General features: G+C 25.5%; 1 protein-coding gene across 1 annotated transcript; it reads right to left on the reverse strand.

Moving 5' to 3' along the window:
• Positions 1–7351: 7351 nt before the first annotated feature.
• On the reverse strand, positions 7352–8958 carry LOC115712385 (transcription factor MYB62). The gene is made up of 3 exons (XM_030640656.2): positions 8692–8958; positions 8487–8616; positions 7352–8393 (listed from the first exon to the last, which is right to left on the reverse strand). Exons 1-3 carry the CDS (start codon positions 8834–8836, stop codon positions 7703–7705), a joined length of 966 nt encoding a protein of 321 aa, XP_030496516.2. The 5' UTR covers positions 8837–8958; the 3' UTR covers positions 7352–7702.
• Positions 8959–15794: the final 6836 nt, after the last annotated feature.

Genomic DNA, 15794 nt, shown 5'->3' on the forward strand with positions numbered 1-15794 from the left:
TTTTTTTAAGCCCAAGCCCAAAAATCTCTAAGCCAACACAATTAATCTTCTTTTATATTATCTTTTCTAGGTATTTTATCTATATTTTTCTTTTTTAAAAAATAAATAAAAAAATTATTAATATTCTCCCAAGATAGGTTTGTTAGAGAGATATGTGGCTAAGATGATTTTTTTTAATTTAAAAAGAGATTATTAATATTTAAAAGATTGTTTATTTAAAAGATTATTTAATTTTTTGGGTTTAATTATTGGGTTTATTTTTTAACGGGAGATCAAACCTAATCGTTAAATTTAACAGAATATTCTTTTATTTTTAAGTATATTCTGTTAAACCAAGAATGTTAAACCAAGAAATGCCGTTAGATAGGCATTTTTAATATATAAAGATAAGAGTATTTCTAAAACATTTTAGTACGAGTAATTAATTATATAATGATTATTTTTGTAATTATGTGTTTTGTTACCTTTCTATTATTTTGCTATATATAAACAAACATATGGGGTGCCTTTTTTTATGTTGATTAAATTTTTCTTAATTTACTAACATTTTCTTAATTTTTCAAATTTTTAATAATTTGTAATCTAAAAAAGATTTTTATCACCATGTAGGTGTTGCGCATTTATAACATATCGTTCATTTTTTTTTAAATATTGATATTGAGGTATAAAATTAATAAGAAAACAAGAAATTTTTTTGATACCAGTGGCCAGTGAATCACGTAAAATTACTAAAATCATTATGTTCTTTAGAGTTTCTCTGAAATCTCTTTAAGATTTTTTTTTTGAATTATTACATAGAAAATATAAATTGACATTTTATTTACAAAAATACTTTCATAAGGTAAAGACAACATTTATACCTTTTATGTGATTTTAATTACTAAATTACCACTTACACTATCATCAGACGATGGTTGATGCGTGGTTGCACGGTGGTTGCATCAGATGAATCAGAAGATGGTTGCAAGGTAGTTGCTAGGTGGTTGGCCGAAGATTGCATTAGACGAAGATTTCTATCAGATGAAAGTTTCTAGGTGGTTGCTGGGTGGTTAGCTGAAGGTTGCATCAGACAAATGTTTCAATCAGACAAAATGATTGTTAGCAAAATATTTAGGAAACTGTAATGCTACTGTTGTGAAACATTAAAAATCAAAATAGTGTTTGCACGTACGTAACTCTATCTACATGTCTCTTAATGATTTAATATGAATAAATTCAACATTAGAAATTTAGAAAACAATAAAAATACACCAGGATAAACATTTTACTATAGTATTGATGTAATTTTTTCTGGATTATACTTGAGTTGGATTGTTTGGGATCTTCAACTCAACTTTTTGAGATCTGCCTTTCATGGATCTAAAATTGAAGTCAGGACATTAGTTTTATGCAAATTAAATTGGATTTCCAGTTGAATTTTAGTTTCGTAGTAGTTTTTCTACACATTTTTTATGAACTCGAAGCAGCCCCTATTTTGATTGATTCTGGTCGTCTTCTCAGGTGAAGTTACCGAAATTAATGGTGGTTTTCTTTCTCATTGAATTTTCGTTTCGGTTGCGTTGGATTGCTACGTAGTTGCACGATGGTTGCACGATAGTTGCCCAGGAAGCATGGATCCTGAGTTGAAGGTGTGTGTAAGTGGTATTTGTGTAATTTTTTTATTTAAGCTGTATATTTATTTATTTGGCTAGCTGAAATTATTTTTGTAATATTGTTACTTTTTTTTGGTTAAAACTGAAAAAAGTCATTTTTTTCAAAGTTTTTAGCCGCCACTTGATTTTTTTGCTTGAACACGGCTCACGGGCTGTTTTTCGGCCGTAATGGTTCTAGTCAGGTGATTATATTGATTCCCACACTATTTTCAATTTCACAGGGGTTGTTACTATCATTCTACCTGAGTATTCTTTTCTTTTCCATCTTCTTTCTTCAAAGGTATGTTTTGAAGATTTGATTTGCTATATCATTTTGCTGAGTGTTCTTTTCATTTCCATCTTCTTTCTTCAGAGGCGTGTCTTGAAGATTTGACTTGCTCATTGGCTCCGAATTAAATATTTACTGGTGTTAATCCTCTTAGTGTGTGTGTGTGTTTTTTTTTATTTGCTATATTTTGTTTATTATGTTTATTTTAATTTTCAATATAAAGGTGTTGCTACATCATTTTACTATTGTTAAGGTAGTATTCATGACAGTGCATTTTAGTCTTATTTCTTTATGAGACATTGAGAGAATTCAATTGACTCAAAATATATTTGTGTTAGTAACATACTATTTTTGTCTATGTTCAATCTAAGGGATTCTCAAATTTTTATAAGGCCAACAAACCATGACTATCCTTGTCCATTGTTATTACTTATTTTTTATTAGAAGATCTAAACCGAAAATCATTAATATGTGTAATTTGTCACATATTCATTTAGATTAGATATTTAGCATTATTTGCACTTCTTTAATGTTTTAATGCTAATAACTTATTTTCCTGTATGGTTTATCTATCTTATTAATTTTCTCTTTTAAGTGATATATCATGAATTATTATTGATTTTCATGTCAATAGAAATTTCTATTTTTCCCTAAAAAAATTAATAGAATCTCCTTCACTTTTATATAATTTTTTGCTTTTGTCTACTAATGAGACAACTTGGCCACAAATCCTATGAATGAACAAGTGGATATACATAATGAATATTGTATTAATTGGTAATCAATTAGCTTTATATGTAAGTAGCTTGTAAGTATAAAATTATTAATATTAATTAGTTATTGTATTGACTAATTTGGAAACAACGTTAAAATATGAAGCACATACAATTATAGAGATATATTTAATATTATATATATGGAATAAAGTAGTAAATATAGTATTCGTTTGTGAGAAAGAATTTTCAATCATTTTCTTCACTACTAGACACACACTACACATAGAGTAGCCTCTTGTACAAAAATGCTACATTTAGCTATAAAAAAAAATCCAATATATAAAAATTTCATTACTTAAGGTTGTTTTATTTATTCTATGCTAAAGAACCAAATAATTTTATACGATTTATTTTTTATTTATGGCTAAATAAATAAGTGGGATGAGTACAATTTATATATAGTTTAGTGGATGCCCTAGGGCTAGCTAGCTAGTTCTCCTAGTTATTATTCTACAGTATCAATTGGCTATTATTTGGATTCTTACCTTAGAATTTCGACATGTATTAAATTATATTTTTAAATTTTTTAGGCAATTAAATATTTTTAAAAATTGTTTAGATTGTTAAATTTAAGAACATTTGTCCGATTTTACTACTAACAGATGCCTAACGTAAATGAAAGTATGCTTAACGTAAATGAAAGTTCAGAGAGCACGATTTAGTATTTATCAAACTTCAGTGGGTACGATTTAATATTTATCAAAATTCTAATAACAACATAATTAATTGCTACGTTAGTAAAATTGAACAGAAATTAATAAAAAAATTTAAATTCATTAATTTTAATAATTTAAATAATTTTTTAATGATCTAAAATATACAGAGCTACCATTAGTATATTTCAAAGTCTGGAGAATAATCTTAACCTGTTTTTTTTCTTCTTTTCTAGGCAAAAAGACTAAATAGTAAATATTTAGAAAATTAAAATTATCATGAGTGTGATTTTTGAAGGAATATCTTAAAACTAATCTTCTTTCTAGGGAGAAAGAGAGAATAATCAAAGGGAATTTCTATTGATCACACTTTATAAATTAATAATTATCAATTAAAAGTAGACATTTTTTTATGAGATCATATTCTTCTTATAATTAGTACGTCATCAATAATTATTTCTTCATAATTATAACAAAAACGTTTTTTTTTAATAATTGAGCCTTACCCATATTTATATATAGACCAATTCCTATGTATATTTATATATATAGGTATATAGGCTATATATATAGGCTATTTCATCCAATGATACATTTTATCATAATGGTGAGTGGCAACTACCACCTTTTCAAACTATGTATCATTTGCTTACTTAAGTTGTTGAATAATGAAGAATTTTTTTTTTCCAATTTTGAAAATTTTCTTTTTCTTCTTTTTATTATAGTTATTTTATTTTTTCAGTTTTGGGAAGTTCATCAAAAGTGGAGATTATCTTTTTCATCATAATGAAATCCACTACATGATCAATTTATATTCCTCTAAGTAAGTCACATAGTACATAGTACAATTATAAGCACTTACCATGTTACATATAATTATTACTTATCACCAATTTAAAAATATTAATGAATAAATTTTTATATGCAATGACTTAAATGTATTTTGTTATATTATTTATCTATTTTAAAATTTAATTAATATATATTTTAATCTAATTATTACGATGGTATACATTATAAAAAATAATAATATACAGTACTGAAAATAATATTCAAATAATTACTTACTACACGTATAATAAAAAAAAACAGTTACAAGTATCATTAAATATTTAAATTTTATTTTCAACATTGTATTATACTATTAAGATTTTTTCAAAAATATATTGATGATCCTAAATAATTATCGCACATAATCATAAAAAAATTAACTAAAAAATTCTCCTGAACATAGAAAGAAAAAAAAGTTTAATTAGATATTCTTTTAGGGGATGTAGTATAAACTTACCCATTAGAGTTGTGACAGTCAAAAGTTTCGTGATCCGTAAGGGAAAATATCGGGTAAGCTATGCAATCTCACACCGCCTGGGCAAGGTCAAGTGTGATGATTCTGAAACTGTGCAGGTATGGAACTACACAGTTGAAGATGACTTAAATTGATTGATTAGTACAACCTATATTAACAAGATGCATCTTGTCTTTTGGTAGCCCATCACAAAAGAACTCCACAGTTAAGCGTGCTTGACATGGAATAATTTCAGGATGGGTGACCTCTTGGGAAGTTTTCTTAGGAAGCGTGCGAGTAACAAAGCACGCTGAAAACACTCGTGTTGGTATGCAATGTCAGTCATTAATCGTGGAAGCAGCCAGAGTGACGTACCCGTGTATAAGAGTCATTAGTTCATGGGGAAGGCCCAATGGAGGCTTGAAGTAGAGACATTACAAATGGTATCAGAGCCTTGACCCATCCATAGGTGTGATCGACGAGGACGTCGGACCCCTTAAGGGATGTGATTGTGACAGTCAGTAGTCTTGTGATCCGTAAGGGGAAATACCGTGTAATTAAGCTGTGCAATCCCGTACCACCTGGGGAAGGTCAAGTGTGATGATTCTGAGGTTGTGTAGGCATGAGATTACATAGTTGAAAAGGGCTTAAATAAATTGATTGATATTACTTATATCAGTCCATCACAAAAGAACTCCACTGGTAAGCGTGCTTGACCTGAGGTAATTTCAAGATGGGTGATCTCCTAGAAAGTTTTCTCAAGAAGCGTGCGAGTAAAGACAAAGCACACTAAAATACTTGTGTTGGTCTATAGGGCCAGTCGTCAGTCCAGGACTACCAGAGTACTAGCGTACCCGTGTATAAGAGTCATGTGTCTGTACGTGAAGACCCAATGGAGACTTGAAGCGGGGAGGTTACAATCTCTAATAGAAGTTACACTTATAGTTGTCAAAAGTGCACTCATCATCCTAAAATATATATTTTTTTATTTTCTCTCTCATACACATAAGATTTGATAACTTTTCATATAAAAATTACTCTAATAGTTAACAACTTCAAAAATTATCTACTATGGTCCCACATGTCACTATTTAAATAATTAAATTTTATTAAATACTATAAAATAATACCATAAAGTAATTTTTTTGAAAAGAAGAAGAAAAAGATAAAGTAATACTACATATGTGTTGTTAAATATAGATATTGATATTGATAAAATTATATTAAAAGTAATAATCACAGTGGCAAAAATAACTTTATAAGTAACTCCAGTTGAAGATGCTCTTAATATATATGCTAGATATATGAATTATCTATATATTTATATACACACATTTCATATTTTGTAGTAAAGCATAGCATAAAAAAAATATAGGACATTGAAGTGGCCAGTGGCCTTGTGGCCTTGCCTCATCAACCTTTATTTCTTCTTTAAACTCCATATTGAGTTGTCTTTTCAATTCCATCATATCATTTCATGGGGGAATTGAATTGACTGCCCATTTTGATTTCATTCATTCAATTCAACCTATGTACATGTACAGTCCAATAATTCTATCCACCACTTAATTACTTGAACAAAATTCACCACTTGATTTCTTAAATAACATTAATTTCAACATCATCGAATTTAATTCATGATAACCTGCATAGTGAATTCAGTGGGAAAAAATCCATAATTAATAAAGATAATTAATAACATTATCTTTCTAACTTATTTTCTGAAAAAACTTTCATGTATTAATAAAGATTACACTACAAATAAAATACTTTTTTTAGTGACAACTTTTTAACAGTATTAATAAAAATTTACTTATGATTTAAAAATAGTACCTAAATATAAATTGTTAGTTATCTATTATTTTTTTTTTGACTAAATACATATTTAATTAATCACAACTAATTAAAAATTTTCCAACTAATATGCTTTTAATTAATTACAAATTTAAAATATAATAAAGTATTTTAAGTTTCGATTTTTTCACTTTTAAGAACGAATTTATTAATTTAGAAATTTAATTAACAAATTTGATTGTGGCTAAATTTCTAACTTCAACTTAAAAAGTCTTAATTAAAATTTGTCTTGAAACTGTAGTTTCACTCTTTCTTATCATAAATAATTAGTTAAAATGGTTTTTTTTTTGAATTGAATCAACTTTGTTAAAAATATTTTTCTTCGGTTTTAATTATGAAATCAATAAGTTAGAAAATGACATGGATTCTTAACAAAAATTATAACAATTAAAATTCTGTGATACGTAAGATAAAAAATTAGGTTAGCTATACATTTTAAGATTGTATAGTTATGAAATTAAATAGTGTTAAATATAATTTAAATAAATTAATATGTACTATTTGTATATATCTAAAAGATTCGATAGTTCATCATTTAAGAACTTCAAAATTAAATATGCATAATCAGGAATAATTTTAAGATATAAAGATCTCTAGAAAAATTTTCTCAAGAAACATATATATTGAAAAGACTTATATTAGTTTCGAAAAACTGTCAAAGTAATATATATATATATATAGGGACACGATTTTGTCCTGTGATGTACTTTCATGGAATGTATTATGTGGTACATAGATGGGTCTCCGAGTACGTTATTATTTTTTAACCCTAATTACCCCTAGATCAATCCCAGCCCTCAGATCAAAAAACTCTTCCATCTAACGGCTGTCGTACATCACGAAATATATTCCATAAAAGTACATCACGGAACAAAATAGTATCCCTTTATATGAATATGTACTACACAAGTTATCATTATATTATGAATTGGAGTCATATAGAAAAACAATATATTTCCTACAATAAATTCCAATTACACAACAGGGTACTCACTAGATATATCATATATACATAGAAAATAAAATGACATGCATGTGCTTAATTACACTTAATATAATAATCATATATAGTAAATATATATATGTAAATATACTTTTTGAGTATTGAATATTTCCCACAATTATATAAACAATACCACACCCACACCACCATCCTAGATACCCATCTAGCTACCTATATATACCTTTAAATTAAATCAACTAATAAATCTCCATCACATTTCTCCCATATTCCATAATAGAGCATCTCCCATGTTGTCATTCATCACCCAATCACCGGCCGCCATCTGGCACTCGGGTTCCAAAATGTCAAATGCTTCAATTTCCAAAAGGGGGTCCAAATTTAGACTCTCAATCCCATAGCTACTCATCATAATATCATGATCAACACAACAATTTTGATCATCCAATAACAATAAATTATTACCATTGTCGTTTATTAAAGAAGAAGTTGTCGTTTTGAGTAGTTGTTGTTGCTCTTCTTGATCATCACTTCTTGTTGTGTTGACGATTTGGGCATTTGAGCCCAAATCAAACGGTGTCGTCGTTTCGATGGCCTTATTCTCTGCTGATGTTGTTGTTGATGATGATAACGACGATGATGACGACGACTCGTGAGTAGTATAATTATAAGGAAGTAGAAGTGAACCTGAATTGGAATTTTGACCATTTTGGATTGTGGTCATTAAAGAATGATCACAATTAGTATTAATTAAATAATTAGTAGTGTTTTGCTCCATCTTTTGAAGTAATCTAGGTACCCAAAAACCACGAACAGCTTCAATAAATTTCTTACTATTTGACTCAATATTAAGTTGTCTTGCTTGCTTTTGAACCCTTGTTCTCCAATAATTCTTTATTTCATTATCTGTTCTTCCAGGAAGATGTTGAGCAATTCTTGACCATCTAATACAAACAAAAACGACAATGTTATTGCTCAAAACGACATCAAAATTACACATAATAAAACATAGGTATAATCTAATTTAATTAATTTACCTATTGCCCCACTTGGAATGAAGTTCAAGGATCAAGAGTTGTTCTTGTGGAGTTAGGTTACCACGTTTAATGTCGGGTTTTAAGTAATTCAACCATCTCAATCTACAACTTTTTCCAGTTCTCTTCAACCCTGAAACAATAGTAATTAATAATAATAAAAATATGTACTAAAATATTACACAGAGTGACGTGACATTCTTCTTACCTGCTCGTTTAGCGAGCAAGTTCCAATGGCCTTCGCCATGAAGAGAAATATAATGAATGAGAAGAGTGTCTTCTTCAAGAGTCCAAGGCCCTCTTCTTAACTCAATTTCTTCTTCATTGTTGAACTTTGTTGTAATGGTATGCATAGCTAATTATTAATTTCTCTATTCTATAGATTTTTGTGTTTATTATGATGATATTCACTTTATTGAAAAAACAAGTGCATGTGAAAGTGAAACAGAGAAAACCAGATGCTTAAATATTTATAGACCTAAAATTCGTAATAAAGGCACCTTTATTATTATTATTATTATTAGATTTTATATATACACTTTTTTTTAGCTGGGAATTTGTTGTGTAGCAAATTATTTAGTATATTTTTGTTGAGTAGTATTGTTAGTGGGTATTAGTAGTATTTAATATTTTTTATAGGTGACGTTTCATGATTGGTTAGTAATATTTTTTAAAAGTTATTTTTATGAGCATTGCTATCGAGTACCACTAGTGTCTAATACCTCTTGACATGTTTTTTCGCGATTGGCTAGCGATATTCTCTAAAAGTTATTATATTAAACTGTATGAGACCTGATACTTAATTGAACCAATAGCGATAGTGATATATAGAAGGGTGCTAAACACTACTGGTGCCTTTTAACATTTCTCTATTTGAGCATTGTTATGTGTGATTCGATACTTAATTACACCAATGACAATATGACACCGAAAAAAATAGTAGACAACAATAATACTATTTAATATTTTTCTTTAGTTGAGTACTGGTTTGTTTTGGTCATATTATATTCACAGTAACAGAGAAGAGAAGAGACTTGGAATTGGACCAGTCAAAAAGTAGTACTTTTTATTTTTTTCAACATAAATATTAATATTCGAGAATAAATTTCATTATAAGATCATGATTATCTGTTTTCAGGTATAATTCACAAAATATTATTATTATTATTATTAGTTATTATACTCTTCTTTTAGACTAAGCTTAAAGAAAAATTGCATGTATAGTATAGGGATTTGAAATTTTGATGCATGTTTTATATTTTTTTGAAAAAGAGATATTTAGTGGAATTTTAAAGGGAGAATGATTCAAAGTTGAAATTTTATTTTTGTGATATTAACAAGTTTAATACTACCTAATTCGATTTTTTTATATAACAAATTTATGTTTTTTTTTTTTTAAATATATATATGGTAGTAAAAATTTTAAATATAATATTTTAAGAATATAATTAAACATATTTTTTTTAATAAAATATCAAATGTATGTAGTATCTTAAAAAGATGAAAACAAGTATTTGATTTAGAAAATAATTATATTTTTTAATAAGTAATAATAAAAATAAAAATATAATATTTTAAAGAAAAATAAATGCAGTACTTTTTTGTTAAAATATTTTTTTTTTGAATGTGAATAAGAGGTTTTGGGTGTGACCTCTATCTCACTCTTGAACCGACCTTATATATATACTAGTATATTGTTACGTGCAATGCACGTATACTATGTTTTATATTAAGTATTATATTATGAGTTTGGAAGGAAATAAATGAATCAAAAATAAATAATATTTAATTTAGAGAGATTTAAATAATAAATTTAAATTATTAAACTTTTATGTCCAGTAAAAATATATTGGAAACAATAATAATAAGGTTATAATATATGTTGCATTTGTTCCAGTTCTTAAAATAATAGCAGCAAGAACATCTTTGACCTGGAAAAACAAATATTACAAAATTAATAATAATAATAAGGTTATAATATATGTTGCATTTGTTAACTGATGATTGCATTCTGTTTTAGGTGAAATTGAGAGAGAGGCTTTTGTTGTGTTTACTGTATGGGTGATGAATGGGTTAATCGTAAAGATTGTTTAATTTTTTTGGGTTTAATTATTGGGTTTATTTTTTGAAATTTGAATGAAGCAGTGTAAAAAAATTTCAAAATTGTAGTTTGTTAGAGAGATATGTAAGTTAATCGTAAATATTATTTAATTTTTTGGGTTTAATTATTGGATTTATTTTTTAAAATTTGAATTTAGCCGTGTAAATTAATCGTGTAAGGCTAAATAAAAAAAAAATCGTTAAAGCAAGAATCGTTAAACCAAGAATTGCCGTTAGATAAACACTTTTAATATATAAAGATATTAAAAAAATATATAATTATATAAAAAGCCTCAAAAATAGAAGTTAATTACAAAAAATATTTTCTCATATATATTTTTATAAATTAATTATTGCAATCATAGTCTTATTCAATTATTATCAAAAATATGCCTTCTCATTAGTCTTACTACCTCTTAAATATATTTATTTGAATTAGATATGTAACAAATTAGCTAAATTGCTTTCATTAATTTGTTAAGATCTCAGTTGTAAATGTTCTCTTATATATATTGTAACGTCCCCGTTTCAAGTTTCCATTGGGCCCTTATACCCACGGACTGATGGCTCTTATACACGATTACGCCACTCTGGCTGCTTCCTGGATTGATGACTGACCCTACAGACCAACACGAGTGTTTTCAGCGTGCTTTGTCCTCACTCACACGCATCTTGGAAAAACTTCCCAGGAGGTCACCCATCCTTGAAATTGCTCCAGGCCAAGCACGCTTAACTGTGGAGTTCTTTCGAGATGGGCTACCGGAAAACAAGATACACCTTGTTGATTTAGGTAGTACCAATCAATCCATTAAGCTCTCTTCATCTGTGTAGTCCCATACCTACACAGTCTCAGAATCATCCCACTTGACCTTCCCCAAGTGGTGTAGGATTGCACAGCTTACCCGATATTTTCCCTTACGGATCACAGGACTACTGACTGTCACATATATATATAAACAAGTGATGATGAAACATGGCATTTGTAATTAATAAACTCAATAAATATTAATTTTTTTTTTGAATAAAAATCATAAAATTTATTAATTAATAAATTTGTTTAAAATAATAAATCTCAGAAAATTCTTCCAATTGAACATACTACCAAAATTCTAAATTTATAATTTATTGTCTTAAATACGATATTATTGTAATTATAAAAATTAAAACTTTTTTGACCAACAAATTCATTCGAAAAGAAGCTTCTCTTTGAATTTGAATATGCTATATTATATATATTATTATAAATTTAAAATAGTAGAGAATAAATTAAGAAGAAAGATAAGACCTGGGTCTTCAGAATATAAATATATAATCTTTTATTTATTATTATTAATAGTATTTTAATTTCTTCCAAGATATTAATTAATAATGATTCTATCCATTGATTATCTAAATTTCTTTGTTTGAGTAAACATAGAAACGTGCTTGACTAAACAAAAGATCTTACACAGTGAATATAGATATAAATATATAAATATATAAATATATATAATATTAATAATGTAACTACAAATGTGGAATTATATTTGATAAACTTAGTAAAAGGTGTTAATAAAATTAACCATATTTAACTTTGACCAAAACGACATTTTGGTAGCTGAAATGAAACGACAAACACTAATTAACAGTCCAACATTAAAACGACAGTAAACTGATTTTTAAATTTTCTCAGGCTTATATATAAGAATATATGAATCCAATCAGAATAAAATCTCAAAAAATATATATGACATTTGAAAATAATAATGTGTAAACCTTTTTATGCATTAAAATTCATGTATTTGAAATATTTTGCAGCTAAATTTGACTATATATAGTATAGTTTATATTGTAGCTAGATACGTTAAAGAAAACCTAAATATATCATCTCTAATAAGTTTTTTTTAAAAAAATTAAATAAATAGGAGGGGCACGGCTACCAAAATAAAATTGTTACTGTAAATTTTTTTACTTATCATTATTCTTATATTGTGATTAGAAAATTTATAGCTGAAAGTATTACAAAAAATTATAATTTATTGTGACTAAATGTATTTTTAGTCACAACAATTATTGTGATTAAAATTAAATTAGTGATAATTTTTATCTAAATACTATATTTTAGTCACAAATAAATTTTTATTGTAAATAAAAATTACATTTAATTATAAATCAAACTTTTATAACCAGATTAAGTGGATCGAGATTGAGTATATATATCATCAGCAACTAATGTATAAAACTTTAATAATATAGGAAATTTCTATACATCCCTTAAAATATTATTTTGGTAGCTAGTTAATTTTTAGAATTACTTGTAAATTTTTAAAAAACTTCAATTAATTATAATACCGATAATAAAGTTTAAACAGTTGCGTACTATACGTATAAAAAAAATAGTCACACGTACAATAAAATATGTAAATCTTGTTTTCAGCATAATAAACTATTCAGAATTTTTTTAAAACTTAAAAGTAAATTAAAATATAAATATTAACACGATCATAAAAAAAAAAATAGACTACAAAATTCTCGTGAGTGTCGAAACAAATAAAGAATTTACTAAACAAACCTATAAGGAGTATACTGTAAACTTACCTAATATTATATATGTTATATAATAATATGAAGTAATAAACAACATAATATATATATATATATATACTAGGGAATATAGCCGCTCTTCGCGCGGCTGATGTAATTTTTTTATAGTATTATAATAAATAGTTACTTAAAAATATAAAATTAGAATAGTAAAATTATAAATATATTATTTCATTTCATATTATTATAAATAATTTATTTATTAAAAACTAAATGACAATTTTATTAATTATTTTTTAGAATTATTTATTAAGAAATTTAAAATTTATTATATATGTAGTATTTTAAATTGCTTTGTTAAAAGAAATTATTTTTATAAAAATAAATAAATAAGATGGTATAAAAAAAAATTATTGTATCTCATAATGCATTATTTTCATATCTCGATCATTCAAAATTATTGTTATTAGTTGGGTAAATACCATTTTGGACCCTCTGTTTTACAAAAGTTACCAATTGGACCCTGTGTTTTGTTAAATGACAAAATGGACCCTTTATTTTCTAAAATAGTACAAATAGGACCCTGAATTGATTTTTTGTCAAAATAAAGTTTAATTATAATCCGATCTAAAAGTGCTATGACAAAACTGTTTACATTTTTTGTATCTGTTCGTATTAAGCATTGTCTTCAAGTTGGTTGCATTAAAAAAAAAGTTGTCAAAAATTAAGCTCAGGGTCCTATTTTTACTATTTTAGAAAATACAGGGTCCATTTTGTCATTTAACAAAACACATGGTCCAATCTGTAACTTTTGCAAAACACAGGGTCCAAAATAGTATTTACCCTTATTAGTTTTATTTAAGGTTTTGATGTTTTTTTTTTGCTTTTTTAGATTTCAGTAACTAAATAAAGTATGACTATAGCAGTTTGTTTTATTAAATTAAACTAATAGAATATTGTTTACATTATTAATAATTGTATGGATAGAGTGCAAGTGAATCATCCAAATACTTTTTGTCATCATTTTTTATCAATTATCATCAAAAACTTTTCAATTTCTTTTTCCTCTACTAAAAAATATTTCATAATTAACCCATAACCTCAACTATTTCATTTATAGCAAAAATCACTGTGGTAAATAAAAAAAAATAATAGAGACAACTATTTCATTTATAGCATAATATCAATGAGAAATAAAAAAAAAATGAAAAGAATCTATTATTTCATGATTTTTTTTTTAAGAAAATAACAACAGAAAATATATAGAGAAAAAAGAAAGTACTATAGTTGCATGGAGAATAGCTATCCAATAAAAAGAACAAAAATAAATCAATAGCAAATTCATTATACAATGCTAGAATATGTAGAGAAGGAAGGTGAAAATATTAGATAAAAGATTAATAATATTAGTAATATTAGATAGATATGGTGATAGAGAGCTTGTATCAGACAAATTTATTTTTATATATTTATATTGAGTTGTAGGTTTAAAGAGGTTATATATAATATTAGGGTTATAAATATATAGATGGAGATTTATATCCGTTTAAAATATTTCTTAAGAATATTATTTTAATTATAATAGGGTAGATTTAGGATATTTTAAACTTAATAAAAAAAAAATGAGAGAATTAAGGAGAGAAGAGATACTAAATATGCTAAATATCAATTCAAATATTAATAGGATTTGTTTTATTATTATTTTATTATATATAAATAATATTTTATTATTTTATTAAATAAAAATAAAAAATTACCCATAAATTTCTCATAAACCAAGAATTTCAGTTATATAGGCATACTTTATATAGAATAGATATATATATGGGTGACTATTCAATGGTTACATTTTTATTGTAACCATATGGTTATATTTTTCTTTAACCTATAATAGCAGGTTACTAATAGGTAGACTTTCCTTTTTTAGATTTAATTAATTATAATTAACTATTTTATTAAAATAATTAATTAAATAGACATTCCTTTTTTAGAATTATTTAATTATAATTAACTATTTTCTTAAAATAATTAATTAAATATTTAACAAGACATCTTTTAGCAATTAATATTTATATTTAAATCCTTACTTGAATTATTTTAATAATTGAGCCATTTAATTATAATATTTACAATAAAATTTATTTTTTTTTTTACAAAAATTAAACTTCTTTTGACACAAATTAAAATTCTCTTCTTATACTAAATTTTCAAATAATAATTATTTTTAAATAATATTTAATTATTTTGTTACAATTGTATGAACTAAGTATGAGGTCTCAAGCTAATCAATCGATAACAAGTGCAGCCATTTTTTTTTTCTAAAAAATCCTTCAACTTATTTTATTTTTTATTTTTTAAATATTTAAATAAAAAAATTAAATAATTAAGTGTAATTATTTAAAATTAAAATTACAAGTATAATAAAATTTAAATTATGAAATTATATGTGTATAATTTTAAATTATAAAAAGTTTTGCTATAAAATTTTAAATAAATTAAGTATAAAAAAAATAAATTGCTAAAAGATCCTTATATAGTAATAAATTGTAAAAAAAATTAATTAATGATTATAATTAATTTAATTTTAAAATATAATTAATCTTAATTAAAGTTTTATAAGGAAATAAATGATCAGGTTACTTTCAGGTTACAAGTTATTTATTATTTATTTTTATTTAATTTTCAAAT

This window comes from Cannabis sativa, chromosome 4, assembly GCF_029168945.1.
Source record: "Cannabis sativa cultivar Pink pepper isolate KNU-18-1 chromosome 4, ASM2916894v1, whole genome shotgun sequence".
In the NCBI taxonomy this organism is placed as follows: domain Eukaryota; kingdom Viridiplantae; phylum Streptophyta; class Magnoliopsida; order Rosales; family Cannabaceae; genus Cannabis; species Cannabis sativa.